Genomic DNA, 19,902 nt, shown 5'->3' with positions numbered 1-19,902 from the left:
ATCGAAATTACTTTACCTAATGAGCAAAATGACAATAATAACTTTTTAAAAGTATAACGAGAAATATCTAAAAAATTTACTTTATACACTCCCATATCAAAAAGGGAAAATGGGACTAGTAGAAGTTAAATGTCTAATTCCGGCAAAAGACATGAATGCGGAAGATGCGGTTAAAAAAAATTTAATATTTGAAATACAATGCAAAAAATAACACTTTTGTCATAGATAAGAATCATGACTATTTTTTCCAAATTCAGGGACAACTAAACGTTGCAGAAGCAGAAGTCTGCTTATTTGCTGTTTGGACTGGAGTGAATCATTCGTTAAAAATAGAATATATAAAAAAGTATGTAACGTTTAGGCAAAATAAAATGATGGACCATTATCAAGATTTTACATAAATTGCCTACTGTCAGAATTGATTGATTCGAGACTTCAGCATTCGATGCCCATCAAGGACCCATCCTATATCATTCAAGCGATTGAAAAAAAAGAGATAAATCCAGTGCAACCGATAAAGCATCAGAATGCTAGCAAAAGATTTATTAGGTTTATCAATATAAATCTATATATTATACATAATATAATAAATCTGTAGAAGACGCGAAGACTGACATCCGCGCGGACGGAGTCGCGGGCGGAAGCTAGTCAGAAATAAATATCTTTTGTTTTCATTTGCGTATTTTTCTATTTTATAATTTTTTAACACAAACATTACATTTTTTTTATTAAATACAAAATTTGTTTATCCGTTTTATTAGTTAAACTGAACAACTTTCACTAAGAAACTTAGGTCGAAAAAAATGTATAGAGTTATGCATTTTGTATGGAAAGCTTATTTTTTTTATATATTTCGTCCAAATTTCTTTGTAAAAGTTGATCAGTTATATAAACATGAAGTTGAAGATATCAATAGAAAGTATTCGCAAATTTTGTGTACTGATAAAAAAAAAATCACCCGGTGTAATTTTCACGAAAATTGTTTCAAATTGTCATTTTTGGTACTTATTACGAATATTAAATTATACGAATGATTTAATTTTTAAAAATTAAGTGGAGCAACTTTCCCTTAGTACATTTGTATTATTTACATATAGGATGACAGGATGCATTTGTTTGCACTACTAGACCAAGCCCTTAATATTTTAAGCGCAAATGTGCCATGCATATGCAGGTATATCATTGAATATTATAGATTCATGTGATTCATATTAAAATCATTATATGTTTATATAGATGTTATAGATATAAGACAAGATAGATACAATATATCTATCTAAGTACATATCTAGGTCCTAGATGTATGTACTAAATACTAATATGTTACAGCTCATAATTATAATATTTGTGTTAACTATTAGATATAGGTTGAGAAAAGGCATGAATAACGAAGTGTGAAGGAATATCTCATGACTAACTATTAATTGCGACGACATTTGAATGGTTTTACCGAAAATATTATCAAATATTAAATTATAATATTGCTTGTGCTATAAGAAATTGTATTGGCTTCTTGGAAGATACTCCCAGTTCGCGATACATAATAATGCTACTCATATACAAACAAGTCCTAATGCCAGTATGGACTTATGGTATTCACTATTCAGCTGTGGAGCTTTACCAAAAAAAGCAACATTGACATAATACAACGTTTCCAAAATAAAGTACTGAGAGACATTGTAAATGCTCGGATGCTCCCTGGTACATCCGTAATATAAAATCATGACCTTTGACTATATGCTCTACTCTTTAACTTCGAATTTGAAGAGTAGAGCAAGAGTAGAGCATTTATTCAACGGGCATGCTTTTCTCATACCTATTAGTCAAAGTGGGTAACTAAGTCCCCATTTAATGTAATTGCGTATACAAATACGCAGTAGTAAAGCCTTGAAATTATTCTCAAATTTTAGGTAGTATATATTTAGGTTTTATTTATACAGTAGAGGCTAGAATTAGATGATATTTATTCATAGCGTGATAATATAAGCAAAACTGGCTAGGCGTGCTAAGGTTTAATTTAACAGCCGCTAGAACTGCGACGCAACCTGATTATATTGTTAATGGCGCATTCTAAACCACAAGATTTATAAAAGTTTATAAAATATATGACCAAAAATGATGATGAATGACCTTATTTATTATTTTAATAATATTTATTTAAATAAAGTTTAAATAAATATCCGAAATCGCTATGGAACTTAATTTTATTTAAAATTGTCTTCTTTTAGACAATCAGTTGCATATGAAGGTCAACTTAACAAAAACTTTCACAATGATGCTCACTTTCTGAATAAAAGGTTCAATGGCCAAATATATTTTAAGTGCTTTAACTATATTACTCCGTTAGGGCTAAACACGCAATGTTAATCTTTTACATCTTAAACAGTACTTTCGTAAGTTGAAAAATGCATGAAATATCAAATTGTACACTTTTTATTCCTTTTTCAAGCCATTTAATTTCAATCATACACTCATATCGTACACTTAAAACCTCGGGAAGGTTATAAATAAAACGTAGTTAGCACTGCAGTCCAAGAGCGCGTTTCCGAAAAAGAAAATGAATTTTCCTTTACCCTTGACGTAGCGTATTAGCTGTGAAATTTAAATTGCTGTACAACAAGGCTGCTTATAATATGCAAGCACACCAATTGGTAGAGCGAAGTAGGACTATGTTTGTTCTGGCTATAAATAATTTAACATATATTTGCTGACGGGCTGTAGGTCATGAGCTAATGTGTAGAATGTAAATTAGCGTATACAATTTTCAGTCGGTTACGTTAGGCCATGATGTCTGTATGTTTTACAGTAAATATTGTCAAGGACTTCTAAAATTGTGTTGAATGTTTCCAGTTTTTTAATTGATGTTTAATGTGCAACTTATAGGTACTATAATTATAGACAAATATCTACTAAATTTATTTAACGAGAAGAAAGATGCGAGCTACATGTTTTTATCTCTATATTTCTTATATGTCTTACGCTTTAAACTAGAAATAACTACAGAAAACTAAATCATACTGTGTTCCTCGATCAAAATTAATTTTCCAATTGAATTGCTGCATTAATGAAGTCAACCTACCCACGTAAGACTGAAATAAGCTCTATCGAGCTTCCATGATATTTTAACAGATTCGTTTGCATGGAACTATAACTATAGATACAAATATGTAATAAATAATGAGTTCCCGTATTCCACGTGTTGTGGGAAGCACGTGTAATGTTATTAGTAAATACATATTATCTCATTTACATTTTGGAGACTTAAGTGATTATTGATAGCGAATTTGAGTCAGTTGAACCGAGATCTTTTAATGAGAGAGTGTTTGTAACAATACGATCATGTGGGTGTTTGACGAAGGAAAATAAGACGTTTCACTAATTGGGATCAGAATCCAAACAACAAATGTATTTGTTACCGGAATTTTCCGCGGCCTTCATTAAAAGCTGCTTTCATGAAGCGTTAACGAAGTTTTGTTGAATAAAAATCCAACATCCATGTACCTACGTTTAGATCAACTTTGAATTATATGTATTCACTAATAACTATATTTCATTAAATTGTTAATATAATGTAAAAATAAATGATTACTAAGAAAACGTCATGAAATGATAATGATTTGAAATCAGGATCAACAGGTGCTCGGTAGCTAGCTCTTTTATTATATCTTCAGTTAGTAGTTACGACTGATATTTTTTCTGTAAAAAGTTTATGTTATATTCTCCTTCTTTTGTTTTGTCTTTCACGTGTAGGTAATATAATAAAATTGAAATTGTTAAGTACCTATATTTATTTTCAAACATAAATTCATAGGTAGTTTTAGTCAAATCGTTTCCACCTGCAAACTGTATCACAGGTTCGCCTCTATATTAATATAAATATAGGAGCCTACAGATAATAAACAGAGGCTTTAGTAAACAAACAACTTCACGGCGCATTTAGTATGAGGTATTGATTTATCTCTCCTGTGATTCGATGTAACACGACTCCGCTATTGGCGGTTTTAATTGACTTTGACAACCATAACAACAATTCAAGGAATTTTATATGTATAGTTCGATGCATAACTGTATTAATAAACTGTATCTGTATGATACTAAACTTTTATTGCATATCGCCATCCAAACATAATATTAATATATTTTGTATTAATAATACCTATTTGATTTCACTAGAACAGGAATAAAAATATATACATACTTAGCTTTCAAACCCGGAAGATCATTTCGAACTCCCACTTTTTAGCACGTGGAAAGTTTCAAGGTTCAATTCTTATGAGAAATGTATATATGTATTTTCATTTTAACTTTTGTTTAAACTCACACAATAGGTAAAAACTTTTAGATTTTATCCTCTTCATTCCTCCAAGGGGATTTTTCCACTAGTAAATATTTCCTGGAGCTATTTTAATATAATTATATAAAAAAAAAAATGTTTTCCAGTCTTTAGGTATAAACCGTTTATTCTGATATAATTATGCTTTCCAGTTTTACGCGCTATGCTATCGAATCGCAATGTAGAGTTTGAAAACAACAGATTAGAATGCGATTTAGGAAAAAAGATGTTTTCGAATCCTTGGCAGTCACTGATTTTAATAAAGCTTCAACAACAGTAAAATTTTATGTATACTAAATTACTTAACCGTTTTCATAACAGGGCCAATATTTGTGCCATTTGCAAAATGAACAAAAGTCTCTGAGTGATTAGTTTCCATGATAGTGTTACATAAAACAACATTTTAGTATATAAATGCTTTCGCTGCTTTAGAGCCAGTCTTATCTCTTGATTGAATTGAAAATCGTAAAACGTTGAAAATAGTGTATGTAGGTATAATTATTGATTTATAAAAATAAGTCGCAATAGCACGAAGCATATGACATATCAGATTCTGGGAATAGTTATGTACCTATATTAAAAGCTGTCGAAAACAGTATTGAATATGAATTCAATTAACATTGCAATTCAATATAACGTACATCGCTTTTATCACATTGTAATAAAACATTTGAGGCAGTTTTATATAAAAAGTAACTACTAAGTACTTGTAACTATTATTAACCATGCAGTAGGTAATAAAATAAGTAATACTTGTTAATAATTAATATTATCATTATGTTATACATCATGAAGAACAATTCTTTATAAAAATAAACAATCAAATGAGAGCATTGTACAGATTAACACAATAATTGTTGTAATAAACAAACAGTTAGATCAGCAATGTAAACATTAATTGTTTATTTATATGATACATTGTTAAACAATTCTTGAAGTGAATAACAGTATTAAATACTTCAGTAAGAAATAATCAATAAATCATTTTGTAATTTTACATTTGGTTTTATTATTACCCGTATTGTACTGTAAAAAATATAATGTATGTAAATTGTAGAATAAATAGCATCTAGGTTTTGTGTCAGACAACCCGTTCAACTTGAGCATAGAGTCCTTAAATTAATTTCACATCTGTTTTACTGATCGTTTTTTTATAGAAAAACAGGTGCCTGCTTTGCAAATGAAGACAATTATGATTAGTAGAACCAACACAACATACCAACTACAAGATAATAGGTAAATAGGATCTAGGAAGCTAACTCTACCAAGGAGGATGTTTGCTCATTAAATAAAAAATACATTAATATCCCGTGAAGACGTACAAGACAAAGCTTTCAAACCTTGTATGAGCAATGTACTTACCTGTTGTTCAACAATTTTCAAAGTTTATCTCAAGCGTTAAAAATCTTGAAATGCGAGGAAAATCGTCGGAGTTTGCAAGAGTTTCCTCTTTCCGAGTAATTGTTTTCATTGCAAGCTTAAAATCAATAGCTACAGGCTTCATGTTTAAAGATGGCTACACATTATGCGCAAATATTACCTGCTCTTATAGAGATGAAACCGTTATTTAATACCTACCGGACATAAAAAATTAACACTTATTCAATAACATGCATGTAGATTAACATTTTCATATGCATAGTAAATGGATACCTAATATAACAATTATTTTAAGAATTAATATTTTTATTAGAATAATAGTTACACTGTAGGTACACGAATTTAAATTAACTAGAAAAAAGCCTTAACCCTGTATAAACGAAAAAAAAAATAGAAAAATCAATTATGTATTATCATTATAAAATAAAGGAAATAAGCTATGTATTGGTAGAGATGGAAAGGATATTAAATAACAGTATTCTTTAAACATATTGCATGTAGAAATCGTGCACAATATGGCTTAAAAAGTTAAAACTAATCCGTTTATTCTATAAGGCTTATCTCTGATGATTAAACGTTGGCTATTTTACTAAAATATTAAGAAATCCAGTTTATAAACTTTATATATTTTCATAGTACAAAATGACTCTTAATTTCTTCTATGCGTATGCTTGTCACAGAACTCTATCTACACTGATGGACCGAAAATAATATTTTTTTTGTATAGACATACAAATGCTGAGGTGGATTCGGGAATAAATAAATAAATAAATAAATACATACATCTTCAATCCGAATCCTTGCGAACCCGCAAGCGAAAGCTAGTTTATATATCAATGGATGTATTGGTTTAAAGTAGTAGTAGTATTTCTATTGTCATTTGATTCTTGAATATATAAATGAATTTCTTTTGCCAGTAAAAAGCTACATTCTTATCAAGCTCATTCAGCTCAGGAATAATACCTCCTGAGAGATTAAGGCTCTACTTTTTATTAGTTTCTCGATATAATATAATATGTCTATCTTATATTCCAATATAATATCTTTCTTTGGTATGAAACAATAAGTATGCAATTGAGAGCAATTGTACCAATATAAATAAATTAATATATATAACGCTATGTCAATAATTATAACGATCGGTAAAACATGGTAAAGCTCTGCCAACAATATTTACCTTGCCGCTTGTTGACAAACTATTGTTTGAATAATGAATCTATGGCTCTATAACCCTTGTATTAAATTTTATAATGCCTTCAAAATAATTATAGACCCGTTTAAGATAATAATATACAGTCTTCATTAGGATTTAGTGGAAAATTACAAATAATATCGGACGTAGAGGTATAATAAAAATACTTATATGAAAGTTATAGAAACTAAAACACATATGTCTGACATAAATTCTTTTTGTATTATTTATAATTGGAAAATAATCACTCACATTTTAAGCAATAATCAATACCCTTGTTTAGAAACATTATCAGAAATTAATAAATGACATTCCTGTAATGAAACAATTAGAAAAATGGCTGTAAATTTAATGTCTTAAGTATTTCAATCGTCTTTAATTAGATTCTAATGATAAATGCATTAAATCAACGAATCTTATTAGTATTCTATCATTCTAATGTATGGATACAAATAAACTGTCATGATATCACGCTCTGACTAACGATAAGTAGCTGTTTTGTATTATGGGACTTGAATTTTAAACGAACGCTATGAATGCCTTTTGATTTTCTATATAATTTGAGTCACAGTGCAAAGCAGGATTAAATTAGTATATCCGTAAAGTAACTTCATAGATTTATGTATAATAGAGTAATTATTGCACTATAAAAAGCTTAAGGGAAAATTGAAAAACGATAACTAATCGTTTGAGAGAAACTCAACTACATAGAGATAGATCTAACAACAATAATTATAAGTGAATAAATCTGTATTCCTCGTGCATCTTTAACTGGTGTATAATATAATCATTTGAATTAATACAAGTATTAAACTAAGGAGCGCGAATAATGATATCATCTTTTGTCACTTACCTACCTCGTACGTATTATTTTCCTTTTGCTTTATTTTATAAAAGATTTTGAATTTTGATTATAAAGGTCTTATTATGTAAGTTTTGTAATTCTATGTGTCCACAAGCTATTGAATATTTTGAGATATTTTATTTATCGAGAAATTATCAAAGAAAGTTAAAGTTTTCAACTATTTTAAATTATTTGTACATATGACGTGAGGCAGGTCGTCAACAACTCGCCTCATTACTGCGCAGCATGTAATTATAAATAATTTCTAGTTAGTAAATAATTTTTGCGGAGGTCAGTTCACAGTTGTTATAAATTAAAGGCAATGCCATCGTGTTTGTTAGAGGGAAATAGCGTATCCTTTTTTATGTCACCCACATATTTACAGCAAAAAATTACAACACGAGCTTTGTCATGTTAGTAGACAAAATTAATTAATTAATTTTGTTATCCTTTTTTATGAGACTAAACAATATACCTACACATGTATACGTATTATATATGTAGTAGATAGGTCATAGGTACGATTTTTTTACTACAACAAATTATATATGTATATAAGTATTAAATATGGCTGTCTTGATCGAGCTTCAATTCAATCTGATTGCATCACCGAACAGGTGTAAGGGTAAATTCTAAGCGACATAGTTCACACACACACTCATGTACAATTCCATATTTTATATGAAGTTAACATAACAATATAGTATCACGCTCGTATTCCCTAAAGGATAGCAAAGGTGCACACTGCACAGTGCACATGCAGTACAGAGCAATTTACTAGTTAGGTTCCATAGTATAATAGGATGAGAGTCTATTGTACAATTCTAAAATACGAACTGCTACTGATGTCTGCTAGCATAGAGGTAGATTCATAATACATAGGGTGACATAGGTAGGAGTAACATTTAAGCAATTAAAATTTATAAACAACAATGACAAATGTAAATTCTACAGTAAATTTACAATCATATTTGTTTACATTGTCCTCCGGATGCATAGTTTCTGTATATAAACAAACAACTGGTTTTATTGTTAATTGTATTAAAATATTCTAATACTTACGTGACCTTCGATCATCGTGATGTTTCAATGTGTGTGCGTCACTGCCAAAAGAATGATGACAAAGAACGACGAAACTGGGTGGTTTATTTATTTGTTATGTATTGGAATAGCTTAGCCATTGCTAATGTATTGTGCGTATACATTGTACAATGTACATATAACGTACCTACCCGTATAATCAATAGTAATTTTGCTGTTTAGGAAACTGCCGTAATGGTGGTAACGGTCTACCTATGTTTTTTAATGGATACTTCTGTTCAGGGCTATAACAAGCTGAAAGCAAGCCAATAAGCGGAAATGGCCTAATAACAATATATACACATACACAAATTAATGATCATTTCGAGATAATTCTTAATAACATTATATATTTTATAAACTATACTATCCCGGAAAAGAAAAAATGCTGCTCTACATATTCATAAGTCCGAACACAATTTTAATAATGTATTTTCTTACATCCTTAAAACTTTTTACGATTGTGAGTAACAAATGAAAAACAAGTAGGTACCTGCCTAGCTTAATGTCAAAACACATTGTATCATATTAGGTATGCATATAGAGTACTGTGTATGAACTTTCTTGGAAGAGCTTTTACTTTCTAAGATTATCCTCTCTAATTGAATCGCAAAAAAATCCGGCGAAATCGAATCACTTATAACCAGTTCAGTATATTTGATACACGTCAAATAAATAATTATTTTATATTGATGGACATGTCAGTATCAATTTTCAGTAGGTATATTAATGATGAATATAAAGTTATGCCTTTTATGTATCTACCTAGTTGAACACATTATAACTATATCAAAGTAAATAAATAAAAATACAATCGTATTCAATTTCTTCTATTATTTTGAATAATTTTGCACAGGCGATTTTGCAAATAATCTTCAAACGTACGTAGGTAATAAATTAATAATACCTAATAATTAAATTATTGTTACTGACGTAGGTACATAGCAAATTGCAAAAATTCATGTTATATCCATCGCAAAATAAATACAGCGCACTTTAACTACTTAAACTATTAGCGCTATTGTATAGTCACGAACACGGGTAAATAATTAAATAAAATAAATAAATAAATATTATAGGACATTATTACACAAATCGACCTAGTCCCACAGTAAGCTCAATTAAGGCTTGTGTTGTGGGTACTAGGCGACGATAAATATAATATTTAATAAATACATATATAGATAATAACACCCAGACCCAAGAACAAATAATTGAGTTCATCACACAAATATTTGCCCTGACCGGGGATCGAACCCGGGACCGTCGGCTCAGTAGGCAGTTACTTTACCACTGCGCCAACCGCGTCGTCATATTGTATAGTCACGAACACGGGTAAATAAAAAAGGTAAATACCATGATATGATAAACACGTTTATTTCTCGTCAAATATCACGCTTATCCGTATACATTCATACATTACACATATTGTTCCTTAATTTATAAGTATAATAAAATCAATTAAACATCTAATATGATAAATAATGGGCTTTGCCGTATTTACGCGAACGGAATAATGACGGAAGTAGCAGACTACAAAAATCATTGGTCTTGCATCCGTACACAAACGAATGTTATGTCACTGTGTGTCACGCACATGTCGCGCATCCTACAGAAATAGCTGGAATGTTTATTGTTGAGCGAATTGAGGCATTTGGCAACGCGTCCCCGACCTTTTGTTTCAGCTGCAACGAACAGTGACACGACTCGTCTTCGACACGTTTCTGACCCGCCATGAATAGGCCACTGAATAATCTTAATACATCTAAACTAAATATACAAACAAAATATACAAAGCTATCTACATTGCGTATTATCAGTATCACTGAGACCTCGGGGTCAAGGTAACTTGTTAATTTTTGGTAATGTCACATGTTTCTCCGAACGCCAATACACACGTTGCGGTCGACGCCGTAAATGTGTAATTTTCGACCGGTTTTACATTCTTAAACTAAAAGTTGAGCAATTGCAAGTAATAGTAAAGAAGCACCAATTGTCGGTGCTGCACCCGCTCCGTGATGGCCGGAGGGTGGGGTCAAATCTTCACCGTAAACATAACTTTTCAATCCTGTATAAGACCTTAATATTCTATAGTTTACCTCATCTACAGAAACTTGATTTTTAACGAAATTGTACAATCTATTGACTACAACGTAAAGCTGTCCACGGTCATCGAAAGTGAAACGATCGACCCATTGGATATAATTTGGATCGCGGGCAATCGTACGTTGACCGATATGAAAATCAACTGTGGTATTCCACTCCGCAATGGTCGAGTTACCAATGAGACCGTAAAAGAGTATTCCGGTTGAATCCATCTTCATTCCATCGGTTTGAGATGCTTTGGTTCCCAAGTCGACGACGTATGGACGTATAGCTCCTTCACCTTTTTCACCCAATAATTCATTTTGTAGGACTGATGCGTTGATTGCATATAAATGAAAACTTGCAAGTGGGCAGTAGTAAACTGTGCGGTCGATGGTGTCGTTTTCAGCGTGGAATTGCGGCCCGAGAGCGATACCATCCACATTTACTGGCAGGTTTACCGTAGTGCCATTGATGCGGAAAAGCGTTGCCTCCGGAACGGACGACATTGACCTCTTATCACGTAGCTTCCATGTCTTCTTGTCACTTCTACGGAAAACAATAATACCTGGATCCACAGCACTATTATCCGTTATGTATGCATAATCTCCATCGCGATTATCCACTACAAGGTCGTTAAGGTAAGTTGTGTTGGGGTCAACTATTTCGCTGGGTAGAGGGATGCGCTCCATTTCATTCTTTCCAGTCTTTAAATCGATTAAAACAATAGATGGTGGGCATTTCGGATCCGGTTTTTGAGTAAGTGTTCCAACTCGACCGTTGTCCAGTATCCACATTATTCCATTGCGGTCAATTTCAATGTTTTGCACAAACTGAAGAGAAGCACAATCACCGACTTTATTTTCAGCCCAGCTCGGAAAAGGTTTCAATTTCGGCGCGGTTGTTTCATTCTGATGCGCAGGAATCATAGCGAGAGTCGCCGGCACTCCGCTGAGCATACGCGGCAAAGTTAAATATATATTATCACCATAGTAGTTGATGCCTGATATGAGGACATTTTGGGGAATGTAATTGCTATTATTTAGACTCGCTTCACGATCTTCGGGAGATTCCCATATAAAGTCAATAGAATGCCATTCATAAATCACTCGAAATTGTTCCCGGTGAGTTACAATGGACTTAGGCATTTGTTTATCATTTTGTCCCGCCACGGCGGCGACGACGGTGAAGAGGACCAGCAACAGCATGGTCGGTGTAATCGCGGAGTGTGGAGCGTGCAACACGGCCGGCGCGAGTAATGCGACTGACGGTCAGGCTTAGCTGAGGCAGCTTGCTTTGCGTGACTCGCGGACCCTGTAGCGACTTCGCAGTGCGTGTGTCACAAGTTTACGTCATTAATTAAGAGCTGACGATTAATGCATTGCTTAGATTATCGAATTATCAAATCATCAATAAAAATTATCACGGAAGATAAGTCTCGAGCGACTTAGGTACTGTCGGCATGGAAACGTAAATACAATTGAGCAAGGGTGCACCAAGGACGTCCGTCTCACCCTAACCAAATAGGGGTCCGGCAGTCTAGCCGTTTATGTATTTATAATATAACTGTACAGGGAATCGATTCGAAAAGCTTTTCTAATGGTATATGGTGGAATGCAAATTTTATTTCAAAGTAAGTACCTACTTACATTGAGTGCACTTTTAAGAATGTCATATACTGAGGCTATAGGTACGAACTTTCGCGTAAAACGTTTGGAGACATTTTACTAACAAGCTAAAATACTATTTAACTGAAATTTTAACACATTATAAAAAATATAAGATATTCATGATTAACATATTTTTTTGTTTGCATTTAATTCAGTAACTACTATTAAATCAAATTTAATTTAAATTATTTTATTTGAGGAATTATTTGAATTTTTGTTCTAAAGGTAAATTCGTATATTTATGTTATTTCTATTAAGTCCTATTTTAGTATAATAAGTCGTAGTCATAGAAATCTAAATAATGTGTCTTGTTATTTTGATTTCTATGGTCATAGTCCTCTGGAAAACTAAGAAAAACGCCGATAAGAGAAGAAATCTATAATGTTCACAATTTTAATTTAATTACTTATCTCGCTAAATAATGCATAATATTGCATACTTACACGACTCTATTTCAGTAGGGAAAATCAAGTCGTGTTTTCATAAGTACAGTCACAGGAGATGTGATTTGTGGTACGTAGAAATAATATTGAAATATATTTTTTCTTACGATTAAAAAACGTAATACGCAATTAAATCTACACTTATATTATAAAGCTGAAGAGTTTATTTGTTTGTTTGAACGCGCTAATCTCAGGAACTACTGCTCCGATTTGAAAAATTCGTACGGTGTTAGATAGCCGATTTATCGAGGATGGTTTTAGGCTATACAATATATATAACGGCGGGGCACAGCTAGTAATAATTTTTTTTAATAATAATAATATACCTAGTATTTTTTTCTTTTTAATATCTTTATGTATGTTAATTGTATGTATTTCTTATATAATTCAAAATTTAAAATACCTTAATACCTATATTATGAACATTAATTAATAATATGCAATATTTTTTATTCAACTTTTTATTGGACTTTGATAGTTGACTCATCCCGGGATGGTTCATATTCGTAATACTTACATGTAGGTAATGTGACTCACGTGGGAAATAAGGCATTGTACAAAAAGTCCCGTGGAAAAATTTGACGAAATAATTATACAGCTACAATAAAACTTGAATAATAATGTTTAAATGAAGACGTTCGTTGTTGAAAATAACTCAGAAGTAGCATGTTTCGTCAAAAATATAAGTTTTAGGTATATGCTTATAAGTTATAACAAAATAGGTATGCCATGCACATATCAAAATACATTTGAAGAATCAAATATAAATAAATCTTAATATTCAAGTTCCGGAATTTAGTTCCGCAATTGTACATTCCTTTCATAACATAATTCAACCTTAAATTAAATCTGATGTTTATAGATGACGCTTCACGTAGGTGTGAGGTAACAAAACTTGTTGCTAAAGTCATCTGGCATTCACAATATGCGACCTCAATGTATAGCTGTTGCACTACACCATAAATATCTATCTCGATGGCTTTATTCAATTCAACCTCTACTACATTGTGTTAAGGTACGCATTAGTAATCACTATTAAAAATTTATAAGCCTTGCCTTTGACGGGTAAGGATCTTCCGACGAAGAGCAGTGAATTTTCTATCCATTGTCTGTTGAAGATTATATTCAATTGATTATGTGCGAAACATAAATGAATTTAATTGTGAATGTGACATGATTCAAGAATAAACTGTTGGAATAAATTATAAAAAATTAGAAAATTTAAAACCCATACAATTAATGTCAGACATAAAATGTGAAATTAGGTGTTCTGAAAAACATTCAAGGACTTTTTATCTCATTATTTATTTTTATTAAAAAAACCTAAATGACCTTAACAAGTTGATACGTTTAGTAAATAGTGCAGTTTCACTATAGTATCGCAACCGTACCGTAGAAATAATATTGCGTGTTTCAAGTCGCGAGGAAATATGAAAGAAGTTGCTTCCGTCTTGAAGAAATACGTTCATTTTACATTTATTCAATGAACGTGTTTGGAAAATAGTAGAAATAATCGATGGAATACGGATCTTTACGTTAAGTCTATCCATTCTTTATTATAGAGCTTATTAATTATTACTTACACATTGTTGTTACGTTAAGTTTTTGATATTACATATTATATTATGTCTTAGCCATGCTCTACATTCTACAACAAAAGTGCTTGATTTAATGTGAATGTATTTGAACTGTCGTTACATAAATTTTAATATTAATTTAATAATTGTTACAAATCCTCAGCCTACAAAAATAAAAAAAAATATGAAGGTTATTATTTAAGGGTTTATTATACACGGTGCTTTTTTTCAATAATCACTGTTTTGATTATGAAACATTGTAGTTACCTATAGAGAATTTTCACAGCATATTTTCCGACACGTGTATTGCTGATGACATACTCAATTAAGCTGCTCTTTATGCTCAACGATTTGCGTTGTTTGTATTGATTTAATTACCTACGAATACCATGTTATCGTTGTATTTTATGTGTATAAATTTATTATATAAATAAAGTTTAAAATTCAATCATTGTACAATCTATGCTGAGGATAAAAATGAGGATAGTAAGTTATAACATCAGTTATCATCAAATGAAAGTCCCTCTAAAATCAGTAAAGCAGCTTCAGATATTGACCGGAACAAACAAACAGGTAGACATAAAAAAATTAATTTGGTACTTATCATATTTTTGCAATATTTAAATCTGTTTTGGCGTTACGTACAGATACATCAATTTTATTTATTTATAGACATGTAAAAAGTAAAAACATTGGAAAAAAATATAGCTTCAGTATTCAGGTGAGCTCTCAAGGGATTATACGGTAAAAGCCAAGCAACCAACCGATCAAAGGAACTGTTATAAGAAATCTGCCCTTTGAAAGTTTTTTCTAATCACCTGGAAGCCTTTCAGTACCATATAAAAACTAGGGTACTTACGTTGTGATATTTAACATTTAATTGAGTAAGAAATGATCTTGTTTTCCTTAAGTCAGCACCTAAGTTCTAAACAGTCGTGAATTGATATGTGTATCAATAATATTTAAAAACGTCACTAAGAAGAATAATGGAACGAATAAGTACAATTATAATACAATACAAAATACAATACACACACAGAAGAGGAAAAAAAAGGAATCATTGCAAAGGAGCGGAGCTACCAATTGACGTATATGCAATTACTACGACTGCAAAGTTTGCTTGTATTATTTCTTTGAAATCTATATGCCCTTGAGATTTAATACAACTTATCTTAATATTCTTTACTCATTCAATTTTTTAAGGGAAGGAACATAAAAATCCTTTTTTCATATAATTATATCAACATTGTATATGCTAATGTATCACAAATTGCAGACATTTTCTTCTTAACGCTCTACGTATACGTGGAATACCGAATAGCTAGTTAAATCTCATTCATACAAAGAGGAAACCCATTGTGTAACGTTCATATGCATTGCTTATATTATTTAATACACGGCGAATATTTGTCTATGATTTCAGAATGAATACCTAACAACGCTGCTTTACTCTATTTTTATTCTGTTTATTTTCATAAATGTAAATTTATCGAATATCTTGAATTATAAAATTTTCAGAATGCTCAGGATGAGATTTTACGTTTTTATTATTATTCTCATGCTATATAAATTTAGTTATAATATTTACATACAATTATTTATTAGATGCGTAGGTAGATAGGTACGTTATTAAAAAATGCATAGCATGCATTCAGTAAAATAATTTAAATTAATTTTTCATTGCAAGTATCGCCTATCTCACAGATAATATAGGTAATACTTTGTTAATACTATACTTGTAGCCTATCAATAGACTATAGCAATGGATAGGTATACGTAACCTATCTAACGCTGAAATAATATTTGAAATCGTTCCAGTACGTACTGAGGTTAGCGCGTTTAAACAAACAAACAAACGTTTCAGCTTTATATTATTAGTACCTAATAGATATAGATGAAGACACAAATCAAACGGCACCTATAATAATATTATGGCGATATATTATTTTACTTGTGATTTTACTCTATATGATTATGGCGTTCTATCGGAAAATAAACGTGAATAACGCCATCTTGTGTCTATCGGCTTTACTAAGAATATGTTTAGTAGATATTTTTGATTCTTTTTTCAAATATAATATGTCATAATATTCTTAAACCTTTGTTTTTATACTTGCTTACTTTATTTATATAGTTAAATTATTAAGTAGTATTAATAATAATAGTTTACCGAAGCAACGACATCTATAGATCTGACACAAAATAAAGAATTAAGGTAAGAGACATCTGTCGGTGAAAAGATGATTTATTTAGTTATTTAATTCGACATGAGATGTCGCTTACAGGTATTATAAAGTTGCGTTTAATTTCATTACAATTTATTTCCTTGTTTTCAGTTGACTCAAAAAATATGAGACAAAAAGTATTATATTTTTAGGTTGTTTGACGTAAGACAAGGAAGTAGATTTAAATTTTGATCATACCTAAACATCTCCATAAATTTTGTTGATTCTCTCAACTCCCGTATGGTCTAGTGGCTAGGATACCTGGCTTTCACCCAGGAGGCTCGGGTTCGATTCCCGGTACGGGAAAACTCTTTTTGCTATTTTATTTTTAAACGTGACCTTCGATAAAAGGGAGATCGTGGTGATTAACTAATTTTAATCACATGATATTTAAAAATGTACTTTTTTTTTGTTTTAACACACACATTGTCCAGTTGAAATGTTTAGATTTGTTTGATTTGAATGTATACAAACATGCCTTTTTTCCTAGCTCTAATAATATAGCTTTATAGTTTTTGATGCAAAATATATTATATCTACATATTTCGCTCACGCATATGCTTACTCATAAGCCAAATCTACAGCTTCCTGTGAATACAAGTACGTCTTTTATAAACTATTGATCTTAAATTAGACGTTGGAAACTTCTTTGAACTTCCCTATTAAGAAGAACTAAAGGCGAAACGATCTTCATGTAAGCATTTAAGCTGATAAACTTTTTTATAAATATTAATCGATATGAACTACAAAAATAGTTTAATTTAAAAAATACCAAAAAGAAAGAAGCGTGGAATACGTCGGATTTCTACCATTCTCCGTTGAAATCCCTCTAAGTTGCATCGAACCACTCCGGGCTCTACTAAACTCCAGATAAATGAAAACGTAGAGCAAGCCGGTTTACCAACTCTACCCTCAGTTAAAATGACATATTTGATTGTAAAGAGTTTAAAAGGACCAATCTCTACTAATAAAATCATAGGTCAATCACATACGGCTTTTTCTATCATCGTGGCAAGGAACTTATACGTGTGTGATCATTATTAGTCATCCAGTAGGCGTACATACATGACACACAGAATAAATAGCAAATAATAATAAATTAATACATATCAAAGCACTTTTACAATAAACTGATGATTTATTATCGAATTACGGTAATTTAACCCTTAGTGATTGAATCATCACAGGCGCATGCACTTTTAATATAGATCAATAATCACATTATAAATTATTATGATGCGAAATACAGTGACATTATGAAAAATAATATTTCTTGCATAAGATTATTGTTTCTAACGCTAAAGTTTTGCAAACGTTATTCGTTTGAATTTCACACCAATTGATATAATTTAAACATAATATTGGAAACAATAAGTAAACAAGAGGTTACATAAACATATCGTAAATAATAAGTAAATTCAGAGGTTTCCACAATATGTTATCTTATTAATAATAGTCTCTATCATATAGTGACGTGAATTCAGTCCATAGGTTATTAAGTTGTTCAATTCATGTTTCAATTTGATTCAAAAAATGAATATGATTTTCAGACGTTACGTTTAGTATATTATTTTAAATACTATTTCCAGTTGTAAATTGATTCCTGTGACTATAAGGTATGTGTTCTAGAAACGAATGATTAATATTTTATTAATCTATATATACTAATATTATAAAGAGGAAAGGTTTGTAGGAATTATCTACATATGTATGTATGGTTTTCACCCATAAACTACTGAACCGATTATAATGAAATTTAGCACACATATAGAGGGTAACTTGGATTAACAAAATAAAGGATAGGTTTTATCCCGGAAATCCCACGGGAATGGGAACTATGCGGGTTTTCCTTTGAAAACGCGGGCGAAGCCGCAGGCGGAAATCTAGTCATCTATAATCCACAATGGAATCGATTCTCACGTAATTCAGTAGTTTCAGTAGTATTAATGAATATGTTTTTTTTTTGTTTTACAGTTAACCTCACCACGGATAGTTACGAAAGTTCTGTACTATTCATAGCGCTGGTAATTTTGCCCATTGGTCGGACGCGTGACGGTTGGTATATTTAGTTCGTTCAAAGGTCACGAATTTGTATTTTTCGCGTGTAAATTGCATTCTTCTGAAAGCGAAGGCGGTATGAACGATTGACACTAATTAATTACATGCAACTGCAAGGCTAGTGTTGCGATAACTAGGTACATATTTATATAGGAACTTATTTTGTAATTTGTAAAATATGAAATTGAAGTTAATTATATATTTTTAGCTAAGCCGAACGGACAAAATTACCAAAAAGGTTTCGTTTCCTGTTTACACTTACGTATACACTTTTTGATAAGACTGTTTATTTTGTGGCACATTTCGATTAAATAATTATTTTAAAAATATTTGTTGATACTCCGAGTAGGTAAATAATTATATATGTACCTACAGCATAAGAATTTGAAATCTATTTAAAATTTTATTGCAAATATAAATAAACGCGCTGCTTGGTGGCTCGCCCCGGCTCCGTCTGTGTAAACTTATTTTTTAGCGTAGCCTCAAAACATAATATTTTTTTTTTCACTAAACTGTAAATTTCCTTCAATAACAAAATAAATCAGATATGACCGTAGCAATTAATTAATATTACTTATAGGTAGGTAATATATCGCCACTTAACATATAGGTCAATGCCGATCGTACTTTTATACAACGTTCAGATAGTGTAAACCTTCAGTACGTGCAAGATATAAACAAATATCATTGAAAACATCACGGTGCGATAACCTATATTATTTTTAGCCTTTTGATGCGACCTTTATACAAACAAATCAAATGTAAATAATTGCACCTTATAATAAACGTCTTTAAAAATAAACAAATATTATAAACTTACGAAGATTTACTTCCTCGGTCAATAAATCGGGAAATAAAGAAATAAAAATATCAATAATGACTATTTAATTAAACATAAAGTAAGAATGTGATAGCAAAGTTGCTTTTAATCAGAATTATACCACTAGATCATATTATATTATATAGCTCAACCACATGTAGAGCTATATAACTTATGGTGTAAGAGCCGCTCTAA

At 31.0% G+C, this 19,902-nt stretch overlaps 1 protein-coding gene and 1 non-coding gene across 2 annotated transcripts; one reads left to right on the top strand and one right to left on the bottom strand.

The window, feature by feature from the left end:
* Nucleotides 1-10,182: 10,182 nt before the first annotated feature.
* LOC149486629 (protein yellow-like) lies at nt 10,183-12,192 on the bottom strand. Its single transcript, XM_089698230.1, has one exon. The coding sequence runs from the start codon at nt 12,120-12,122 to the stop codon at nt 10,776-10,778; it is 1,347 nt and encodes a 448-aa protein (XP_089554356.1). The 5' UTR covers nt 12,123-12,192; the 3' UTR covers nt 10,183-10,775.
* A 4,871-nt stretch (nt 12,193-17,063) lies between these two features.
* On the top strand, nt 17,064-17,135 carry TRNAE-UUC (transfer RNA glutamic acid (anticodon UUC)). The gene has a single exon. It is a non-coding gene; the product is annotated as a tRNA-Glu (tRNA).
* Nucleotides 17,136-19,902: the final 2,767 nt, after the last annotated feature.

The sequence above is a fragment of the Colias philodice genome, chromosome 8, assembly GCF_061535455.1.
Source record: "Colias philodice isolate Cphi_HAF_F1 chromosome 8, ilColPhil1 Martin Lab GWU primary, whole genome shotgun sequence".
In the NCBI taxonomy this organism is placed as follows: domain Eukaryota; kingdom Metazoa; phylum Arthropoda; class Insecta; order Lepidoptera; family Pieridae; genus Colias; species Colias philodice.
This window is presented reverse-complemented; position numbering and strand designations above follow the sequence as displayed.